This window comes from Dermochelys coriacea, chromosome 20 (assembly GCF_009764565.3).
Source record: "Dermochelys coriacea isolate rDerCor1 chromosome 20, rDerCor1.pri.v4, whole genome shotgun sequence".
Taxonomy (NCBI): domain Eukaryota; kingdom Metazoa; phylum Chordata; order Testudines; family Dermochelyidae; genus Dermochelys; species Dermochelys coriacea.
The window spans coordinates 18371419-18391595 of record NC_050087.2 but is presented as its reverse complement, the minus strand read 5'-3'; the positions used below and the strand labels follow the sequence as shown (position 1 = coordinate 18391595).

Sequence of the window (20177 nt, the reverse complement as noted above, 5' to 3'; positions counted from 1 at the left end):
TCGACACTTTCTGTGTGACACTAGGTTTTAAAGGCCTTGAGCCTCGCAGAGACGAGGAAAGGTTCAGATTTAGGGTTAACCTTGACAGGCCCACAAACTCCCACTCAAATCTGCTCCCAATACAGTGTGCTGGCAAAACAAACACACTAGAGTGGACAAAAGAGGTGAAGCTGAAAAGCCACAATTCCCCCCATCTCAAACACTCCCGTGCTCATCACAGAGAAAAGCCATTAGACCTGCATGTCTGATCTCTCTGCACCTTCCCTAAGCAGCATGCAAGTAGCACCTGCCCTTTAGCTGCGCAAACACACAGGGCAGCAGATCCATGTTGATCAAGGAAAGCAGGAAAGCAAGGGCTGTTTGTCAGTGCTGCGTTAAAGGCCCAGGAATGGGGCACCAGCGAGAACCGTGCAGTTTCCCAGCTGGCAGGTTACACAAGCCTAGGGTACACCCGCTGGGGAGATCTGCTCAAGACATCGATGCCAGACAAGCCCTGTTACTGGGGTGGGAACATGCATTGCCACCGAGACGTCTCCTCCAGCCCTACCTTGATTGGCTCCCCCACCCAGGAAATCCTGCTTTTATTCTGCTTCTTCTTCCTTCCCTGTAGCATTTTTTTAGGTGACGGCATTTCGGGGATGTTATCGTCCACCTCCTCGTCTTCATCTGCTTCTCGGACAGCCAGATTGGGGCACCTAGGGTGGGAGTGACAGTCCGCGCACCCGGTGACTGATGGGGCCTTCTAGGGCCACACACTCGGTCCCCACTGCTCGCCAGGGCAGGCTCGGCTCCTTCAGCAGGCTCCCCAGTGCTTTGTCCAGCCCATCCCAACACTGGGGCTTCCACCGTCTCCCATGGGAGACGCTGCTGCAGCCCCAGATTCCACCCCTGCACCCCGAGACTCTGACCATTATTCCCAGCTCCAGCCCACCCCGCACTCTGACATGCTGCCAAAGCAAGTCTGCTGCGTCCTCCGCGCTCACCCCCTTCGGAGACAGGCAGATCTTCCCCTCCCTGCCCCACTCAGTCCACTGCCAGTTCTGGAGTGGGAGAGGAGAGAATTTCACTCCCTTCTGTTCCAGTTTTACATACACATCACTATCTGGGTCTGGTCTGGCTTGATACAGAAAGGACCTGTCACTGAGATTAGCGTGTGTATTACATCCCTCTGACACATCGACACAGAGCACAGCGGGTTCAACGTAATGAGAGCACATTTGAATGTCTAATGAGTATCCAGACTTACACCAGGAAAGCTCTCAAACTACCGATCATTTTGGAAGGGCCATAAACCCTAGTGATTCAGGGCATGAGCTGAACTCTAGTGACTGGGGGTCGGGAGGGAATATCCCCCAGAGGCAGGTTATCCCATCGCTGTCTGCTGCAGGGGATCTTGCACTATGGTCTGACACCACCGGTGCTGGCCCTGCTGGAGATAGGAGACCAGACGGGCCCCTCCTCTGATCCTGTCTGGTCATTTCAATCCCGAGTAGTATCAGCTCATGATTCTTTCCTGCCAGGAGACTGCTGACTCCCTGCACAGTAACGTCCACTGCCCCCAGGAGTAGAGGAACCCCCTGCTTGGCCCCAAGCACCCACACCCCTGGGCTCTGCACTGCCCCCAGGTGCTCAGAACCACCTTTTGGGACAGATACCTCCTCTGCAGGCAGGCCTGTTTGCTCCGGCCACTACCGCCGAACTTGATCATGTTCTGGCAGGCTTTGCACTTCCCACACTCGGGCTGCTGACAAACCTGCAGGAGGAGAGAAAGGAGAAGGCTGAGCGCCTGTGAACGGTGGAGGAGCCGTAAGAGTAACTTGTCCCAGAGGACGTGGCGCTCGCAAGAGGAAGCAGGAGCTCAGCTCCATCAGGGCTTGCTCTTGACCACGGCCAACAGGAGACTACGGGCATGAACAAAGCCCGTGGAAAGACTTGCATTGACTAGAAGAGGCTTTGGAGCCAAGAGGGAGAGCCACATGCTGCTCCTTAGCATCCTCCCGCCATGGAGCAGCCCTGGCTGGCTTAGGAGATGCCAAAGGGTCCTCCTGAACTAGGCCTGAAAGAAAATTGCTTGGCCACCCTGCAAGTGCAGCAGAGCCTGCCCTGACACAGTACAGCTTCCTTCCTTTCCCCAGACAATTCTCGCCCTTAGCATGCTGCCATTTCTCAGGCTGCAGGGAAATGGACGCTTTGCCCTCAAAAAGGAGAACTTCACCCCACTAATGCCTTTCCCCTCGGGGCACCACTTCCAGCCAGCCACACAGCCCAAGGGGCAGAGGGAAGCCAGTCAGCCTTGCCCATTCCCCAGCACTCTCCCCAGAGCTAGGCAAGACTGATTCCCAGCATCCAGAGCCCCAAAGCCAGGGGTCAGACACAGCTCAGCTCTGGCCCAGCCTGCTGGTTACCTCACACACGCCGCAGCGCCGGCGCTTCATGGTGTTCTCCTTGTCCTCCTCTCTCTCGTTCTTCTCGATCTGCTCCGAGAAGAAGGTATCGAAGATCAGGTACACCAGCTTGGTGGTGGTGGCCTTGGTGGGCCCTTTGTCCTTGTCTATCTTGGTGGGATGCCGAATGGCCTGCCTCCTCGCGGCTCGCCTGGAACGGAGAGCAGTTCAGACACTATCCTCTGCAGCAGGGTCCCGCACTGGTGGTATTACCCCCTCCCACCACAGACCGGGACAGAAAAATTCTGGCTACGTGCAACACCACTGACCACTCTCCGCACACACGCACTCCCGCACACTTCTGCCAGCTGCAGCAAGCCGGCACAATACATGCTACAGAATCTCGTGATAAACCATGTTATAACTGTTGGCTTGGCAGTAAAAGCCCCTAACAGGCACTGAAAACACACTCATAAGAGAGAGTCCGCACAATCCAAACTGATGACAGAAGGATCACATGGGGAATAGAGGCCCAGAGATGCAGGGACTCGCTCAAGGTTGCATAGGGGGCCTGTGGCAGGGCTGGGAATGGACACCAGGTCTCCTGGGTCCCGGCCCACTGTTTTAACCACCAGACCACTCTGGCTCCCTAAACAGCAACGCAGAGGGGATTTTTTCTGCACCAGACTAGACTGATTAGGAAGCTGAGTTCAGGAGCATTTCTCATTTCTAACCAAGCCCCTTACGGCAACTCACCCTGTGCAGGCATATAAATCCCTAAGGGTCTGTCTAGAGACAGGGAAGTTACCCCGGAACAAGGTAGGGCATGAATTCAAAGAGGAATAGCGCTGGGCCGAGGCAAGGCCTAAGATGCAGTGCCTGTATAAGCCCCAACAGAGCATTGGCCAGGGGTGGCAGCAGCTGGAGGATGCCTCACTGTGCTCCCACTCGCCTACCTCTTCCCCAGGGTGACCCCCGCGAGTTTAATCAGGTCTCTCATGCAGGGCGTGATGAGGACAGGCGGCTCGTCGCTGTCTCCGGCCTCGTCGTAGCTCTCCACCTGCTCCACCACAAACTGGGCATGCCGCAGCAGAGAGTCCTCCGTGAAGCGGTTGAAGTTCAGCCCAGCGGGCGGCACAGTTGTCTGGAGAGACGCATCGGAGGGTCATGGGACATCCCCACATACAGCACGCCTCACACCACCCGAGACCACTGCAGCTCTACGCACAACGGCACAGACGTTTTCACAGGTAGCCAGTGTCTCGGGTCCCTGGTTCTCAGGGCCGACCCCCAAACTCACCAATAGCGACTGAAAAGGTAGGCCTCTCACTCTCTCCATGAGGCCCAGTTTCACCATCATGCAGTGGGGCTAGCGCAACACCACAGGTCACATCAGCTCTCAGACTAGCCCTGAGCATGGCCAAGGCCTTGTGGGAGAGCTTTGTGAACAAGCGGCATTCACCCTCACCGTACGGTGGAGCAGAGGGTAAGAACCGGAGGCAGAGCTCCACTCGCCAGAGGGGTTAGTAAAGAGGAACAACCTACAATGTGGCTTGAGACAAACCACAAGTAGAATAAAAGTCTATCTCCTCGCCTCTCACCCACACCCCGTTCAAGGGGGAGGAGCATATGGACACATCCTAGGACAGACAGTGTCAAAGGCCCAAGAGTTCAGAGTCAACTAGTCCAGCAGTTCCCATAGCGGGACACATCCTGGAATCCTTCTGTCACCTCGCCAAGCACCTCCTGCCATTTACACGGCCGTGATCCCTTGGCTCCTGTCCGCAATGCCCCGGGGGCTGGGAACCCAACGGTGAGACCCTGCAAGTCAGAGGACGGACTCGCCATGTCTCACCTCGATCTTGTTCAGCAAGTCCTCATAGCTGACATCGGGATTGTTCTGGAGGAATTCCACAACAATTTTACTCATGTAGATCTTCTCCTGCATTAACGCGAAGGTGGGAGCGTATTCCTCGCTGGGATCCATGAGAATGTAATCCGCAAAGGCTGAAGCAGAGAGAGATTGCCAGAGACAGTGACTGCAGGGGCTTTATGGAACAGGTTAGCAAACAGCTGAAAGGCCCAAATAAGCTAAGGAACATGCGATGGGAAAAGTGTAAAGGACTCTCAGGAGCAGAGTCCTGTTGGTCCCGCAAGCATCTATACTCACTTCAATTCAAGAGTGGCTTAGCTCTGTTTAGCATCACCCTGTTCCTAATCGGGAGCATCCACATGGCCTTTGGCAAGAGTTAAAACCCCTCCCGAGTTACAATGGGGCAGCTGCGTATGGACAAGCCCAGAGAAAAATCAGCATTTTGTGGCTTGTGTAACAGGAGGGATCCCCCTGCATCAGCAATCAATTTACAGCAACCCGCTTCGGTGGTTATCGAGTGCCTTGCCTTCCACTCCCCACCCCACAGCTTCGTACCCTTAGGGGTAGCCAAATCTTTAACCCTCAGAACACAGGGATCCCGCCAGCCCCGCAAGGGAGAAGCCCCCTGAAAACCCCCAGTTTGCGGACCTACCTGTAGTGAAGCCAATCAAGGCTCTTTCTCCTCCGTCAAACCCAGTGATCCACCAAGCGTTTATGGGACCCAGTTTCTTGGCTCGGACACCACCTGAGCGGGGAAGAGCAAGGATGTTTCTCTCTCTCTCTCTCTCTCTCACACACACACACACACCCACCCACCCACCCCCAGGAACACATCACAAGGGTTCAGATTCTGTTGCCCAGGGGCCAAATTCTCCATTACCACACACTGTGCAGCCCTTGGCACCAGAGCAGAGTGGGTGAGAAATGCGACTGGCTCACAGTGGGAGTGTACTGCACTCACTGCAGACTCCTGGAAAATCAGGCCCTCACACTGATTTACTGGCCCAGATCAGAGGACAGCTGCTTTTAAAACACTTGCCATTAACAGGCTGTTGAACTTCAGTTCAGAATCAGCACTGTCATGTCGACCCCAGCCCCAAGTATAACTGAGCGCCTGCAGAATTACTGAGCAATGTACTCCACAGCAGTAACCTAGCGCGAGCAACGTCACCTGAGAGGAGAAGTCATTCCTCGCACTGCCAGGATTCCACTGACAGCACAAAGACTGGGTTTCCCAGGCCTTTGGACTGATCCTCAGGACACAGACTGAGAAAGTCCCAGGGTACCAGGCAGGCTGGTGTCTGCCCCCAGCTCTGCGCCAAAAGACGCTTACCATCTAGACAAGGGTTGTCGTCGTATATTGGTTTCACAGCACCACTGAAGTACAGTTCTATATTCCTCTCTATGAGACCGGTGTCAAACGGACACAAGTGACCCTTTTTGTCGTAGACGCTGTGCAAGAGAAGAGAAAGGACATTTCCCGATTGCACGTTGTTCAACACCTCAAGGATGTTACACTTAATATTCAGCCTAAACCAGCATCCAGGGCTCCCTGCAAACAGCTCTGCATTTACACATCCTGTGTCGAACACGGGGAGCTACATGCTTCCCTTGACCAAGGCAGGAACTGCATGCCCATGAACCAAGCTCCAGGCTACATGCATGGGGAAGCAGTCTCACCGTCTAGAGTAGTGCTCAGGGCAGAACAAAGCCTCTCCATGTTGTGCAGAAGAGAGTGCCCCCCCCCCCGGAGTCTGATTTGTAACAACGGGTTACAAATGCAGCGTTGCCAAACTATTGTTGGTGCAACAGCGCAAGAAGCCTTACCTGAAGGAGGTCACTTTGTGTTGGGGCAAATCCTCGTAACTTTCAAACCCGTCTTCGTTGGCATCGAAAATGGACAAGCGCTCGTCCGTCAGCATCTCCGGCTCCTCCAGCTGAGAAAGAGAGAGGGGCACGTTGGATCTGCACACCCAGCGGCATGGCCATGTTTCTAAACCCCAGCAATGAGCCGCTTACCGCATTGTCAGGATCCCCCTGGAAGAACTTGAGATCGGGATCGTCCAGGTATTGTCTGCAGTCGACACACTTGGGAGGAGTGGTCTGCAAGGGAAACAACACGAGACATCAGGAGCTTTCCCCATTAACAGTTCTGCCATTTACCAGCCTCAGCCCTCCGTAAGAATCACTACATGTTCCCACGCTGACGGCCAGACCTGTATCTACCAGGAATCTGGAGCAGTAAAACAGTCACCAGCGCCTCACACGGTGTCTAGGACCAGGTGTTTAGCAATTTCTCTGACCTGGCCAGGCGTGGCACAAGGAAGGACTCACTGCACCGACAACACACACATGCCCTCTTGTTACGTTTTGTTTGTGCTGTAAATGCTGCATTTAAAGATCACACGGAGCCGTGAGTGACATATGCGCTAGAGAGTATTTTTTCTGGACTCGCTGCCACTCCAGGCAGTCAAAAAGCTGTCAGCAGTGCTCAAACAGGGTCCAAGTGCTGACAAGAACAGGGAAAACCACTTACTTTAGCAGGCGGTGCGGTTTTAACCTGCGTAGCTTCCTCTTTTATCTCAGACCTGGGCACAAAATACATCAAGACAAGGAATGAAGGTATAGGGCAAAAAAGCCAACCGAGGCTATTCCACCACCCGCACGCCTAGTGCTCTCAGCTGTTCAAGAGACCCGAATACACGCAAACGTTTCATTGCCGATGCCCCACAAAACAAATGTGCCATTCTAGCTGAAGTGGTTTTGTGCTACAGGAAGGCACTGAACTCCTCACACACCATCCGCTCACAGATTCCAGCATGCCAGCCCTCGGCCCAAGAAGCAGAAGAGATCAGCTGGAAATACTAAGAGCCCCTTCCCCCACAGCCTACACTCATTCTCACCAGCTCGAAGGGGGCGTCAGACACGCTACCGGACTCTGTTGGGAGGGTTTCGGATGGGGGTGAATTGCTTTCAGTCTTTTTTATTAATTCTGCATTTCACCTAGCTTTCCTGCTGGGCTTTCCCGAACAGGTAAAGGGAGCCACATGACCAGCTCTGGGAGCGTAAAACTTCCAAAAGCACCTAAGTATCTCAGGAGCCAGGGGCCTTCTCGCCACACTTGTGTCACGCTGGTAAAACAACTACTTCGGATGGGGGCATGTGTGGGTTTTTTTGTTGTTGTTGTTGTTGTTTTTTAAAACAGACCTTAGTGTGGCTGCAGTTACACCAGGAAGTTAATCCAGTACTAGGTAGGGTGTGAATTCAACGTGAAATAGCTCTGCATGTGGATGCTCTTATTCCAGAATAAGATCACCTTTTTCTGGTTCCGCTTAGCCCACTTTGAAAGCAGATTAAACCGGAAAAAGGCACTCTTATTCTGGAATAAAACCATCCACACAGAGAGATGTTTCGGTTAGTTTCCAAGTGCAGGCAAGCCTTTACACCAGTGTAAGCAATCCCCATACAAGAAAAGCTATACCAGAATACCTGCATTCACGCTTGGGGAGGGAGGTGCTGTACTGCTTTAACTATACCAGTAGAGTTAAATAATAATAATCCCTCGCTCTTCTTGAGTGCTTTTCATCTGCAGATCTCAAAGCGCTTTACTAAACGGCTCAATCTCATCATCATCAGTATGTAGACAGGGAAACTGAGGCACAAATACAACTTTTGCATACAGACAAGCCAGAAGTTCCACTGACTTAACAGGACACCTGGGCATTGCTGAAAACATTCCCCATGAGGGCCTTTTCGGAAAGCCCAGCCCTCACAGCAACACTTCACAGCTGGAAGCACAAAAAAGGAATTCACTGAGCCAGACACAATCACTCATCTCTATTTTCAGACGCTTTATAAATTAGTAAACTACCAGAGTAACATTTTTCTTTCAGACACTAAATTGCTTCCATTTCTTTAGCATTTTCTCTGCCTCCCCAGCTTTAGGGTGATGAAGTCCGACACAGTCAGGAAAACTCAGCGAGAAATCTTTTTGGTTTTTTGTTTTGTCTTTTGCCACAACAGACTCCGTGACAAATTTCTGCAAAGAGAAACACGCGCGCGCACACACAGATTGTAGGACTGGAAGGGACCTCGAGATGTCATCCAGTCCATGCACACACAAGCCAGAACATTCTAACACCCAATTAAAGAAATTTTAGCTGCTCTTACCCTTCTTTGGTTTCAATTTTAATTCTTTTTTCATCTTGCTCCTTGAAGTAGAGGTAAAACAAAGAAATGCATGTAAGAGCCCATTAGCTTTACAAACTAAGGAAATTGGAGTCGCAGCAGAAATAATATGCCTGACTATTCTTCCTTAACAGCCTAACGAGATGTCTGTTTAAGAATTTGTTTTCAAACATGCACCAGACATACCTTCTCTTCTAGCTCTTCTTCCTCTTTTTCTGGATTCGTTTCCTGCTTCGCTTCTCCATTCACCTCATCCGATTTGCGTTTGTTGGATCTGTTGGGTTTAAAGGTGAAAACCAACAGAAAGATCAATTCTTTGAAAGGAGCAAATTGCTTTTCAGAGAAGACCATAGCAAAATAGACCCAAACAGCATAGTCTCCCTAAAGTTTGTGAAAGGAGCTTTAATGGGCTGTCTAAGCACTGCCAATAGCAGCAACTGCTGTTACAAAACTGATCGTAGAACCAGCTAAGCCGTTCTGATCCACTACACCTTGGTCTTATTAACTGTTTGCATTTTAATAGAATCCAAAATCGGGACCACACTGGCCCAAGCTCTACACAAATCCCTTCCCAAACACACTCAACAATCTACACAGACAAGGGGTAGGAGGGGGAAAGAGGCAGAGAAGGGAAGTGACTTTGCCAAAGTCACAAGGCAGGCCAGTGGAAGAGCAAGGACATAAGCCAGTTCTGCCAAGTCCCAGCCCGGAGACCTACCCACTAGCCCACACCACACCTCTGACCTTCATAGAGAGAACATCAGCTTCCTTCTCACCCTAATAAACGTAACTTAGTCAATCAAAATAAGACGTTTATCAGCTGATATTACCGTCGCCCAAGCCATGGACCAGAATCCTGGGGTGTCAGGCACTGCACACTAGGTGTATTAGAGACGTGCCCATCGAGGACTGGGACCCCACTGTGCTAAGATAGCTTGAGAATCTATTGGGTGAGGTGTCCCTTTCTGAGCTTCATGTCATTCCCCTGCTGGTTACAGGATGTGCAAATTAGAGGCTGTTAGATAGTCATGGACCTGCAAATATTAGGATCCACCTTGTTAGCCCACTGGGAATCTTTCACAAGAACTCGTACCCACTATTCAATGAGCCACCATGCAAAGAGAACAACGAAGAAGAGGGAGGACACCAATGAACTGTTAGGAGATCAAAAAAAAAAAAAAAAACATGTATCCATCTCAAAACCAACAAAAATCGCTTGTGCAATCCTGGTGCAGTTGGACTTTCACAACTAGGAGCTGCAGGATGTACTGACCCTTTGGAAAACAGAGCAAGGATGGTCGGTTGCCTGCCAGAGCTCCGGGTAACTCTTGAGCTGGCTGGGGATTCTGTCAGAAGAGAAAGAGCAATCATTACTTTGCAGGGAGAAGAACTGTTGTCATTCATAGCTAGAGAAAAGCCCAGGCCCTGCATCACTCAAGTACACTCACAAATGACCCCGAGGGCCTGATTTTCCTTTACTCCATTCCAGCCTATGGGGCAGCAGCAGATTTGGGTCACTCCCCGCCTCAAGGCTGTTCTAGCTCACACTTTGCTTCCCATGGCCCCCGGGAGATGGATAGAATAGCCACAGGGCTGTGCACTCCAGCCATGCTCTCAACCAGCCCCTTACTCTGGGAACTGGGCAGATACCAGCTCCACACCAACCAGGGAGGACCCTGTGTGCAGGGAGGATACTAGAGGTCTGCTTTCACCCGCTCTGAAGCCAGAGCAGCACAGAAGGGCCTCAGCACAGCTGAGAATTTGGCCATCAATGTCTGACACCAGCCATTCCTGCGCCATGTGCTCGAGCGCTCCCCTGTGCCCAAGTGGAGAAATGAGGCTATGCATTCCTTCCGACACATCAAACCTGAGCACAGCTCCTGCTTTCCTCCCATTCTTTAACTGGTAGGGATAATTGCCTCTGCTGTGCTAAAGAGCTCTGGCAATACACCACCCAGCATTTAATCGGAGCAGTTTGCTTCCAAAGCTCCTGCGCAACAGAGATTTCTGCTTATTTTTTATTTGCTTTAGGAGTGAACAGAGCAAGACCAGGAGGTTATAAAACCAAACATTACAGGGCAGCATGCCTCTTGCCCCCAGAGTCTGACCCTCTGCATTGCATCAGGGTACAGCAAGTGGGGTGAGGTTGCTATCGGATGCCAAGGAGAAATTTGTACCCACTTGTACACTGCAAGGTGCCTACAGCCAAGCAGGCTTTTACTTGAGCCCGAGGAAGAGCTCCCAAGGGGCGCAGCAAGCATGCAAACCAGCTGGCCATCCCATCCAGGCAGCCACAAAGGGGAGTTTGCTAGCCAAGGCATCACCCCTAAGCCTCCCCATGGGAGGCGGTGAGTCAGTCGTACTCAGGTGAAGCACTGAGGAGCGTTGGGTGGGGGGCAGCCCCATCTCAGCAGAGGGTCTAGAAAGGATTCAATAAGGCTGCCCTGAATCAGCAAGGGAACTCCACTGCAAAGCGAGGCTCGAGGGGCAGAACCCACAGACCCTGCCTCGGTTGCTAGGGCAGCACAATGCCAGCTCATTACTTTTGTTCTCGCCATTGGATTTGCTCCTCCTGGCTTTGCGGGTTTTTGACATGGTTGTCGACAACGAGGAGGATGCCACTGCTTCCTCCGTCTCCATAGCGCTGTCCTCCTCCCCCTCGTGGCCAGCTCTCTCTGAGTCCTCGTCACTGCCGTAGGCGCCATTCTCGGAGCACCCATTGGATTTCTGGCCGAGCGCTGAGGCGTCCCCGTTCTCCACGGACAGCTCTTTGCTGAGCAAGGCTTTCACCCTGGCCAGGTACCCCTCCTACAGGAGCAAGGCACAGTTACAACACAAGACTACCACACAGCTCCCCAGTTACCCTTTGGCCCTCCAAGGGCTGAATCCAACACATACCCCACCCTGGCCACAGGCCGCGGTCCTGCCCTGCTTGGGTGGCAGCAGGCTTCAGAGTTAAGATGAATGGGGCAATTCACACTCCTTGTAGCTATTGGCTGTTTCAGGCTGCCTGCAGACTCAGACAGACATCTGTTACACTCGGTTCATATTTTCAGGTTTATCTACCTTTTTTTTTTTTTTTTTAAATAAAATCAGAGATTCTGAGCCATCACTTGACTACAGAAGCCAGGGCCCCCAGGCAGGAACCTAAAGCGCCTATGTCTGGTCCCTTCTTCCCATGTATGCAGGCAGGCAGGGGTGCGTGTACGTACACACACACACACACACACACACACACACGGAAGGAAGAGAAGCTGTGTTCAATGCCCCACCTCTGACAGCTCCTCTCTGTGCAGCTTGGTCTCGAGGTCACTCAGCTGATTCTGTGCATCTGCTTGTAGGAAGCCATGGACCAGACTCAGCTTCTCCTTCACGCACTCCTGAGGGGACAAGGAGGAGGAGCGTGTTACAAGCAACGAGCTTGTGACCAGTTCCCCCAGCTGCACAGCACTGGTTGCTCCCATGCCTTTCCTTCTGAGCACATGCAGCTTCTGCGACCCGAAGCTCATGGTGGAGGAGAAAGAGCCAGCTTATTCCTGAGGACTGGGTCGCCTTACTGCCATATGTAGGGACACATTCTTTCATTACAGTAGCAGAGAGCAGCCTTGATATTTCATAGCAATATTGCCAGAGGAGTTGCTAGGCTGGGCCAGAGCAGAGGCCAGCACCAGCTGTGACAGAAGATGGTGCATGAAGCCCTGGGAGATACAGTGGGGGGGGGAGATGTCCCCTCCTGACCCCAGTAGTTAAGAGGTCCAAACCTACGCTCTGAAGCTGCAGCATTTATGGCCCTTCCAGAACACCCAGTTATCACAATAATATTTACTCTTGCTCAGGGGTTTATAGCTGCAATATCCCTAATGCAGGGATAGTTCCAATGACGGCCTCCAGACGCAACCTGTAGGCAGCACATTCTCTGCTAGGCCCTGTCTTTGCTAAATCTACCCTGCCCTGGGGCATGTCGACCCTCATCTGAGCCTCCTGGGAACCTTCCCTCCCCTTACAAGCTTCTTGCCACTGTGGTGCATCCCCAGGATTAACGGTGCAGGCTGAGTTTCCAGCCTCCTCTTACCCAGCTCTGTAGTGAAGTCACGAAGCCCAGTTTGTGACATGACAGCAGTTTCTATGGAAACGGACTGATAGAATAAATACAGGCTATGACCTCACTGCAGGAGCATGTGTCCGAGGAGCCGGGAGCTGATGAGCGAGAGAGGCTCTTACTGAAACAAGTCTGCAGCGTTCACTGCTCTGGTCCGGTGGGCAATCTGCTGTTTCCCTTCTTACCAAGTTTTCCTAGCTCCTTATTAAGTTGGACTCCAGAGCCAGGCCCCCCGCAACGGGGCATTTATCACGCTGATTTTCAGGACGGGGGCAGGGTGAGCAGTACGTCCCAGCTGGGAGGGCACAGGTCTGGGACTCAGGACACCTGGGTTCTCTTCCTAGCCTGCCACCGACCTGCTGGGTGCCGCTGGGCAAGTCTCTTCCCCTCCCAGCCCTTGTCTATTTAGACTGAGCTCTTCAAGGTGTGAGGCTTTGCAGGGATGGGACTAGAACCCACGTCTGCGGGACGCAGGAAGGCCAGCGCCTCCATGTCACCGCCTGGCAGTCGCCATCTGCTTGTGGACATGACCGAATGGACCTTGTGGAGATGAAGACTACAGGAAATACCACCTCGGAAGACCAGACTGACAGCTTCCCTTGCAGTACCGATTGGACCAGGGGGAGTTCCAGGAAGCAGCCATGCAACGAGCGGGACCATCGGCTTCCACCACTGAACTTGGACTCCGGTCCCGAGCCCTGGCTTTGGTACTTGGACTCTAACGTCACCTTTGCCCCCAGGTTTTGGTACTTGAACTCTGACCCTGGCTTTTCTCCTCCATCTCTGGCTTCCTTGCCACCCACTGGCATCAGTCCTGGGACCCTGACCCCAGTCCTGAACTCCAGCTACCACTCTTAGGTGCCAGCCCCAGTTCTGACCCTTGACATAGGCCCCTGGCCTCTGGGACCAGCCCTGACCACTAGGCCTGACTAGTTGCGACCCAGGGCAGGGACCCTCTCTCATTATGTCTGTGCAGCACCGGCACAAAGGGCCTGACCTCAGTTGGGCCTCTGGGACCTTCTGTAATACAAACAGACAATGCAACTGAGGCCCCAGAAACTGCCATGCCACACCAATGAATCACACTTTTAAGCCAGACTTCAGAGAGGACATGACTCTTGGGCCAAGTATGCAGGATACAGCTGAGAAATCAGCTAAACTCCACTGAAGTCACTTCTGCAAATTAACACTGCTTGGCAGGCCTGACTAAGACGCATAGGCAAACTCAGAAGGACAGAAACACCTTATGAAATACCCACTGCATGGCTGCAGAGCAGGAGTGCTGTTGTACGGAAGGGCACTGGGGAGCAGCCCCAGAATAAAAGCCATGCATGCGCCGTACCAAAAGCCCCTTTCATGAAAGTTACAATTCAAGACAGTCTATAAAAGTGTGGGTGTCTCTTTGGAAACGCGTTGATCAGCAGAAATGGGTAGTGCACCAACAATCGAAAGAGAACCTTACCTTCTCACTCAGCCCATCTTCCTCCTTCTCCAAGTCTTGGAGCCTGCAAGAGAATTGTGACTTGTTATAGTTTCTTTCCCTACTTGCCATGCAACAAGGTAACCATGGGGACATTTCCTTTGCGTCCCCAACTAGAAACAGGGGAAGGGGTACAGTTTCTATGGCCTCCCACTGCAGGAAAGGGATGGGAAAGATCTCTGGCATAGTGGATGGTGACACTGGAAGTGCAAGCTCAACAGATACCAGCTTGCAGACAGTCTTCAAAAGCCACTAAGTGACTTCAGAGCCCAACTCCCTTTTTCAAAAGGGACTTGGGAGCCAATGTCTCTTGGAAAGCTGTTAGGGCTCGGAACAACTTAGAGAGTCTAAGCCGCTTTTCAAACTTTTCCCCTCCAAAACAAAGAGCGATAATAAATTCTAGGGCTGGGATTGCAATGCCTAACTTCCCTTGGCTTCTGGGAAAATCCCAGCTCAAGCAACAAATGGAAAGGTCCCTTCAGCTGCTCACACAAAGGCAAGTGAAAGGGGCTCGGCCTCTCGGGATGCTCGCTAATCTCCAATGCAAGGGGTGTCTCATCACCCTCTCCTTTATGAGATGTGGCAGACATGGTTCTAAGCAGCAAGGGCTGCCACAAGACTTCCATCCAGCGAGTGAGGCCCCACGATGGACAAGGTATATGCATCTGTCACTGAGATACTCTTTTAACGTTCTGGGAATGCTGCACCGGAGTGCCATGCTTCGGCTCCAGGTCTGCATGGATATCTCACTATTTACATAGCTGTCCCACTGCTCTGACAACATCGCTGCGTCCCTGACCACGCTGTGACTCGCTGCCAAGGCCTCGCCTTATCGCGGCTCTTGCCAAGGACTGCACAAAACCCAATAGCTAAGGGCAAAGGATCAGAAATCCCTTGGCCATGCTCTAGAAGAGAACACACTCAGGAGACCCCATCGGAGTGCTTCCTCCTGCCTCGGCAAGCCTGGCTGTGCAGATGCTGTGGCAACGAGGCTTGGATAAGGGCCTGGACAGAGCAGAACAGACACAGGATAGCGTCTGGCCCTTGGGGAAAGCTCTCCGTCTGAGCCAGAGCCAAGCTGGGGATAGAAGAAATCCTTTTAGTGCTTCAGAGCAGAGAGGGGTCTCTCCCAATACAATGCACGGAGCCCGTGACAAGACACGGATTTCCGGAACAATGGTGACTTTCTAGAGGAGGGAGAACAGCGAGGACTTTGGCCATACACTCACCAGCCACCAACTGACCCTACAAGACATTCCTTCGCACCAGAGACGCCAGAAACAGCCTCCGGTCCCTGGCCCAGCCAGTTCTTCGCAACCTTTAAATAGAAGGCTCAGCTCAATGTGTATTTCAACCCCAACTCTCCTGTTTCATCTCTCACTGCTGCTGGGGCATCAGTTGCCAAACAGTGCCATTGGCTGTCCTTTCATCGATTAAGAGTTAATTACTAAGGTCAATGACTCATTACAGGCACACACAGAGTTCAAATGAAAAGAAATGGAGACACCAGGTCTCTGCCCAGACAGAGGAGAGGCTTATCAGGAGCCATTAGCAAAAACAAAGGAAAGACCATTTCCAGGAGAGGAGCCGGCAACTCAGCAGTACCCCAGCATTCCCTCCACATGCACAAACAGGTCTTGCAGAAGGACACGCAAACCTCCCCGAACCTTGGATTGCTTCTGTCACATACACATGCAAGAACACGACCAGAGAGGGGCAGCTATATCAGGGAATGGCATAATTCCCCAACCCTGTTGAGGAACAATCTCGCCCCTTGGAAGCTTCCCAGAGCACCGCCGCCAAGAGCCACTCCCTGGTTACCTAGGGCTGGCCCACATCCTACAGAACACCACTGTTCAGCTACAAGACCCCGTAGACGCAGACATGCAGCGTTTATTCCCGGTTCTGGGCACGTCGTGTGGCTGGGTCCCACCACCACAAGCCAATCCTGTATTTACTGACACTGCAGCTAGCTTGTCTCCCTAACTTCACCTCATTTCCACCTACAGCAAGCTTTGGAGGACTCGAAATCCAGGGCCCTCAGGATACTGTTTTAGCTTCATCTCCCCACCCACAGCATATTGCATGGCAGGGTTTTCTTTAAGTTACAGGGACTGTTACTAGGCCATGAGTAACTGGGTGCCTGTCAGTTTCTCTCAGTGCCCACTCCGTGGTTTGAGTTCCTAAGAAAGCCAGCTGGCTGTTGCTCCCACTAAGGCACCCTGTGCCCCCCGCAGCAGAACGCCAACGAAAGGCCTCATAAGTACAGGGGCTTTCAAATCGCCAGGTTAAGCAGCAGTAACAGGAATCAAAGCCGTTCATTCCCCCCCACACACACACCCCACAAACCCGCAATACGCTTTCTTCCTGCAGCTTCTCTCAACTGTAGGCAACTAGTCCTGATCACCTTTGCTTCGTTAATCAGTATTTTAAGGAGCGGGGGAGTCCGGACCAATGGCACCGCAGGTAAACGGAGGAAAGTAGCTTCAGGATGTCTATCATCCATCTTTTTAGTTAAGGGTTTGACACCAACATTTCTACTCCCTTCCCATATACTTCGGAAAATTGCTCCCACTATTGATAGAAAAGGTTGTTTTCAGGGTTGCACAGCCATGCTCAGTGGCTAAATGAAGTTCTGGGCAGCAAACCTTTAACCAGAAGAGTCACAACTGGGCTAGAGCAGCCCCCAAACAATTCACCAAGTGCACCTGGATCGCTTTGAGGCCTGCTGGCGAAGCAACAAGACCAGCATACGCTTAACTGTCTCCTCTTCTACCAAGCACAAGGCACCACAAGAACAACATGCTAAGGGGGAGACAGAAGCCGAGCGGAACGGACAATAGCAGTGAGGGACCTGGGTTAAATTCTCACAGGAAGTGCACATACGCCATGTGCTATACACAATCGCCGCCACAGGCCCTGCTACTGCTCGCTGCAGAGGAAAACAGGAGAGTTGCGTTCTTCCAGACAGGAGGTCGGGCCGCAAGCAGCTCGACGCAAAATTAAGAAGGAAACAGATTCCCTCTTCTGCAGCCACCGTTGATGTGAACTGCACATCCCTGGCCTGGTTTGCTAACTAGAATATTGTACCCCCGCCACACACCCGCCATTCTGCAACCAGAGCCACACAGGAGCAGGGGTGGATTGAAGGCAGGATTGGGGCCCCAGAGAGTGACAAAGGAAAGCAGATTTAAGGGGCCTAGGAGAATTACAGTGGATCTGACCAGCATCAAGAGAAGTCATTTATTTTAAAAATGAGCGTCCAGCCTGACCCCAGATCCAGAGCAGAACACACCCGCCTGGGTAGTTAATATCCTGCACACAGGCAGACGCTCCCAAAGGGGAAAACAGAGTCTGTGATCTCAGGAAGTAACAACCTGCAATTCTAAACCACTCAGCCCCATGCCTACTTGTTTGGTGGGGGTGCGGAGAGGGAGCAGGAGTGTTTTCTGGACTTTCTTTGGTTCCCTCTCCTCTCCCCTAATGGCCTGGGGAAAATAAAAAGAGCTTTATAGGGTCTTGGATATACTAGAGCCAGCAGACTTCTACCCCGTCAGGCTGAACAGCTAACAGGAAACAGTTTCCTGGCGCCAAGGGGCTGCCCCATATATCAGATCCGCCCCCTGCTGAATCAGGGTCGTGCCAAGACAAAGGCAGTTGCCTAAGGGGTGAGGGTGGTAATAACGAGGAAGGTTAATTGCAGACGGGCAGGAGGGTACATTTCCTTGGGAGCCGATTGGCCTGGCCAGAGCAGCGGGGAGCCCCAGGCAGCCCAGAGGCGCCGTAATGGAGGGCAGGACGGTCCTGCCTGGCCCTTGGCACATCATTTACAGAGGGACGGGTGTCCATGGGCAGCTGGAGGATCACCTAGCCTGGCCTCCTGCACAGCACAGGCAGCTGCCTGCTGTCCCCCAACCACGTGTCCCCCACGTTCTGACCGGATGCTGAGCTCTCCTTCACTTCCTGTCCTAAACAGCTGTGTGTGCGGGGGACGAGGTGCTGGGAAGGAGAAAGACAAAGCAGCCTGGTGCCATACAGGGATGGGGAAAACAGGATGGGGTCTAACCCCCCCCCATTTCCTGGATCCACCTTTATCGGCTCTAGGGCTCCCAGCGAGACAGGGGGCCCAGAGCACAGGACAAGGTGGGGGGAGGTAGGGCCAGATAAAATAACTCCTGAGACCCCCTGAAATAGCCCTGGGGGACGTGCCACCCCACAGGCCTGATAGGGGACCCCATTCGGGGGAGACACATGCTTCCCTCCCCATCTCCACTCCCCACTCCCAGGCCGGGGCTCAGCCCCTGGGGGCAAATACACCCGGCCCCCCAAACCAGGGTCTGTCGGCCGCAGGGGGCAAAGCTCAGCAGGGCTCACCCCACGCACTAGCCCAAGGAGGACCTAAGTTTGTGGGGACCAGACTCCAATGGGGGAACCCCCAGCCCCCCAATAGCCCCCACACAGCAATGGTCTATAGGGGACCACTGCTCCCTTGAGGGGGATCAGACCTCAGCGTGGGGGAAAACCTGACCAGGATGGCCGCACGGGGGTGGGGGGGTGCGAAGAGAGCTCGGACCGGGGACTGGTCGAAGGGGGGGTCTCGGACCGGACGGGGGGTGCAGGGGGCTCTTAGACCGGAGGAGGACTGGACGGGGGGGAGGGGGGTCTCAGACCAGGGGGGGACTGGACGGGGGGCTCGGACCAAGGGGGACCGGACGGGGGGCGCTGGGGGGGAGAGTTCGGATGGGGGACTGGTCGAAGGGCGAGGGGGGGTGTCTTGGACCAGATGGGGGGGCGCAGGGGAGGTCTTGGGCCGGGGGAGGAGGGGTCTTGGGCCGGGGGAGGACTGGACGGGGGGAGGGGGGGTCTTGGGCCGGGGGAGGACTGGACGGGGGGCAGGGGGGGTCTCAGACCAGGGGAGGACTGGACGGGGGTCTCGGACTGGGGGGACCAGACGGGGGGGCGCTGGGGGGGTGTCTCGGACGGGGGGAGCTAGAGGGGTCTCAGAAGGTGGGGGCGCTCGGACCGGACGTGTGGCTTGGACCGGGGGCGGGGACCGGACGGGGACCGGACGCGGGGCTCGGACCGGCACTCACCGCCTGCGCAGCTCGGCGGGGAGCGGGGCGGGGGGCAGCGGGGCGGCCCGGGCCGGCATCGGGGGCGGCGGGCGGGAGCCAGGGGCCGGGAGACGATTTCGCGCGGAAACCAGCCACGGGGGGAGGGGGGGAAGGGGCGGGACAAACCATCCGGGAGGGGGTGGGCGGTACCATTTACGGGGGGCCGGAAGATCCATCCTACAGGGGCTGGGAGGTACCACTTGCGGGGGGGCGGTACCATCTGGCGGGGATGTGGGACAAACCATGAGGGAGGGGAGCCGGGGTTTGGCCGGCGGGTACCGAGAGAGCGGATGGGATGTACCACGTTCACCCAGGGCGGGGGGTGCTGGGATGTACCATCCTCGAGGTGGGATGGGAGGCACCCCATGAACCCACTTCACGGAACAGGGGAGGCGGGGTGGAACACGTGCATCCAGGGGAGGGGGGCAAGCGGATGGGACGCCCTAATTTCCATAATGGGCGGGGGATGGGAAGTGTGTGAAACGGGATGTACTATATTGAGGGGACATGGAACGTACCATATCTCAAATTTGAGATAGTGGGGGGGTACCAAGTGCACTTCGGGCAGAGGGGCGACAGTTGGGATGTACCATCCTTTACGGGGGGGATGGAATGTGCCATGTAAACTTAGGCAAAGGGGGAGCTGGGATGTACCATCAAGGGGATGTACCAACTGAGCAGTAGAGGAAGACCTTTGGGGCAAACCACGCTGATGGGGGGGGTAGTTCCACTCTCCCAGGGTCTCACGCCGTTGCTCGGCAACAGGACGATGGGGGTTAATGACACCCAGACAGGCGGCCTGGCGGTGCAGGTGGCGTCGGCGGGATCCCAGCTGGCGACACCTCGAGGGGCCTGGCAGGGGCCAGGGCGGGTGCAACCTCTGGAACCAGGCTCCTGCTCCACCGGCTGGAATTGGAGGCTTCACCCGATCCCGTGCCTGCACTATGGCCCTGCCACTGGGCGTCAGCACCCCCCGCACCCGCACCCCGTGACACAGAGTGACACTCACACACGCACCGCCAAACACGCGCACACACGT

General features: G+C 54.0%; 1 protein-coding gene across 3 annotated transcripts in view; it reads right to left on the bottom strand.

Annotated features, from left to right (window-relative positions):
* Positions 1–19329, bottom strand: part of DNMT1 (DNA methyltransferase 1) — a 31976-nt gene extending 12647 nt beyond the window's left edge. The window contains exons 1-17 of one of the 3 annotated variants that reach the window (XM_038378838.2): positions 19289–19329; positions 14007–14049; positions 11718–11825; positions 10989–11253; positions 9719–9791; positions 8632–8719; positions 8428–8468; positions 6794–6845; positions 6277–6360; positions 6085–6194; positions 5591–5709; positions 4910–5002; positions 4240–4391; positions 3341–3528; positions 2406–2595; positions 1656–1753; positions 548–695 (exon numbers count right to left, since the gene is read on the bottom strand). In XM_038378838.2, coding sequence (XP_038234766.1) covers positions 548–695; positions 1656–1753; positions 2406–2595; positions 3341–3528; positions 4240–4391; positions 4910–5002; positions 5591–5709; positions 6085–6194; positions 6277–6360; positions 6794–6845; positions 8428–8468; positions 8632–8719; positions 9719–9791; positions 10989–11253; positions 11718–11825; positions 14007–14049; positions 19289–19314 — 1878 coding nt within the window. In that variant the 5' untranslated portion in view covers positions 19315–19329. Of the gene's footprint in view, positions 1–547; positions 696–1655; positions 1754–2405; positions 2596–3340; positions 3529–4239; positions 4392–4909; positions 5003–5590; positions 5710–6084; positions 6195–6276; positions 6361–6793; positions 6846–8427; positions 8469–8631; positions 8720–9718; positions 9792–10988; positions 11254–11717; positions 11826–14006; positions 14050–14612; positions 15750–19117 lie in introns of those variants that run through there. The other 2 variants (XM_038378839.2, XM_043506950.1) reach the window with 2 other exon arrangements.
* Positions 19330–20177: the final 848 nt, after the last annotated feature.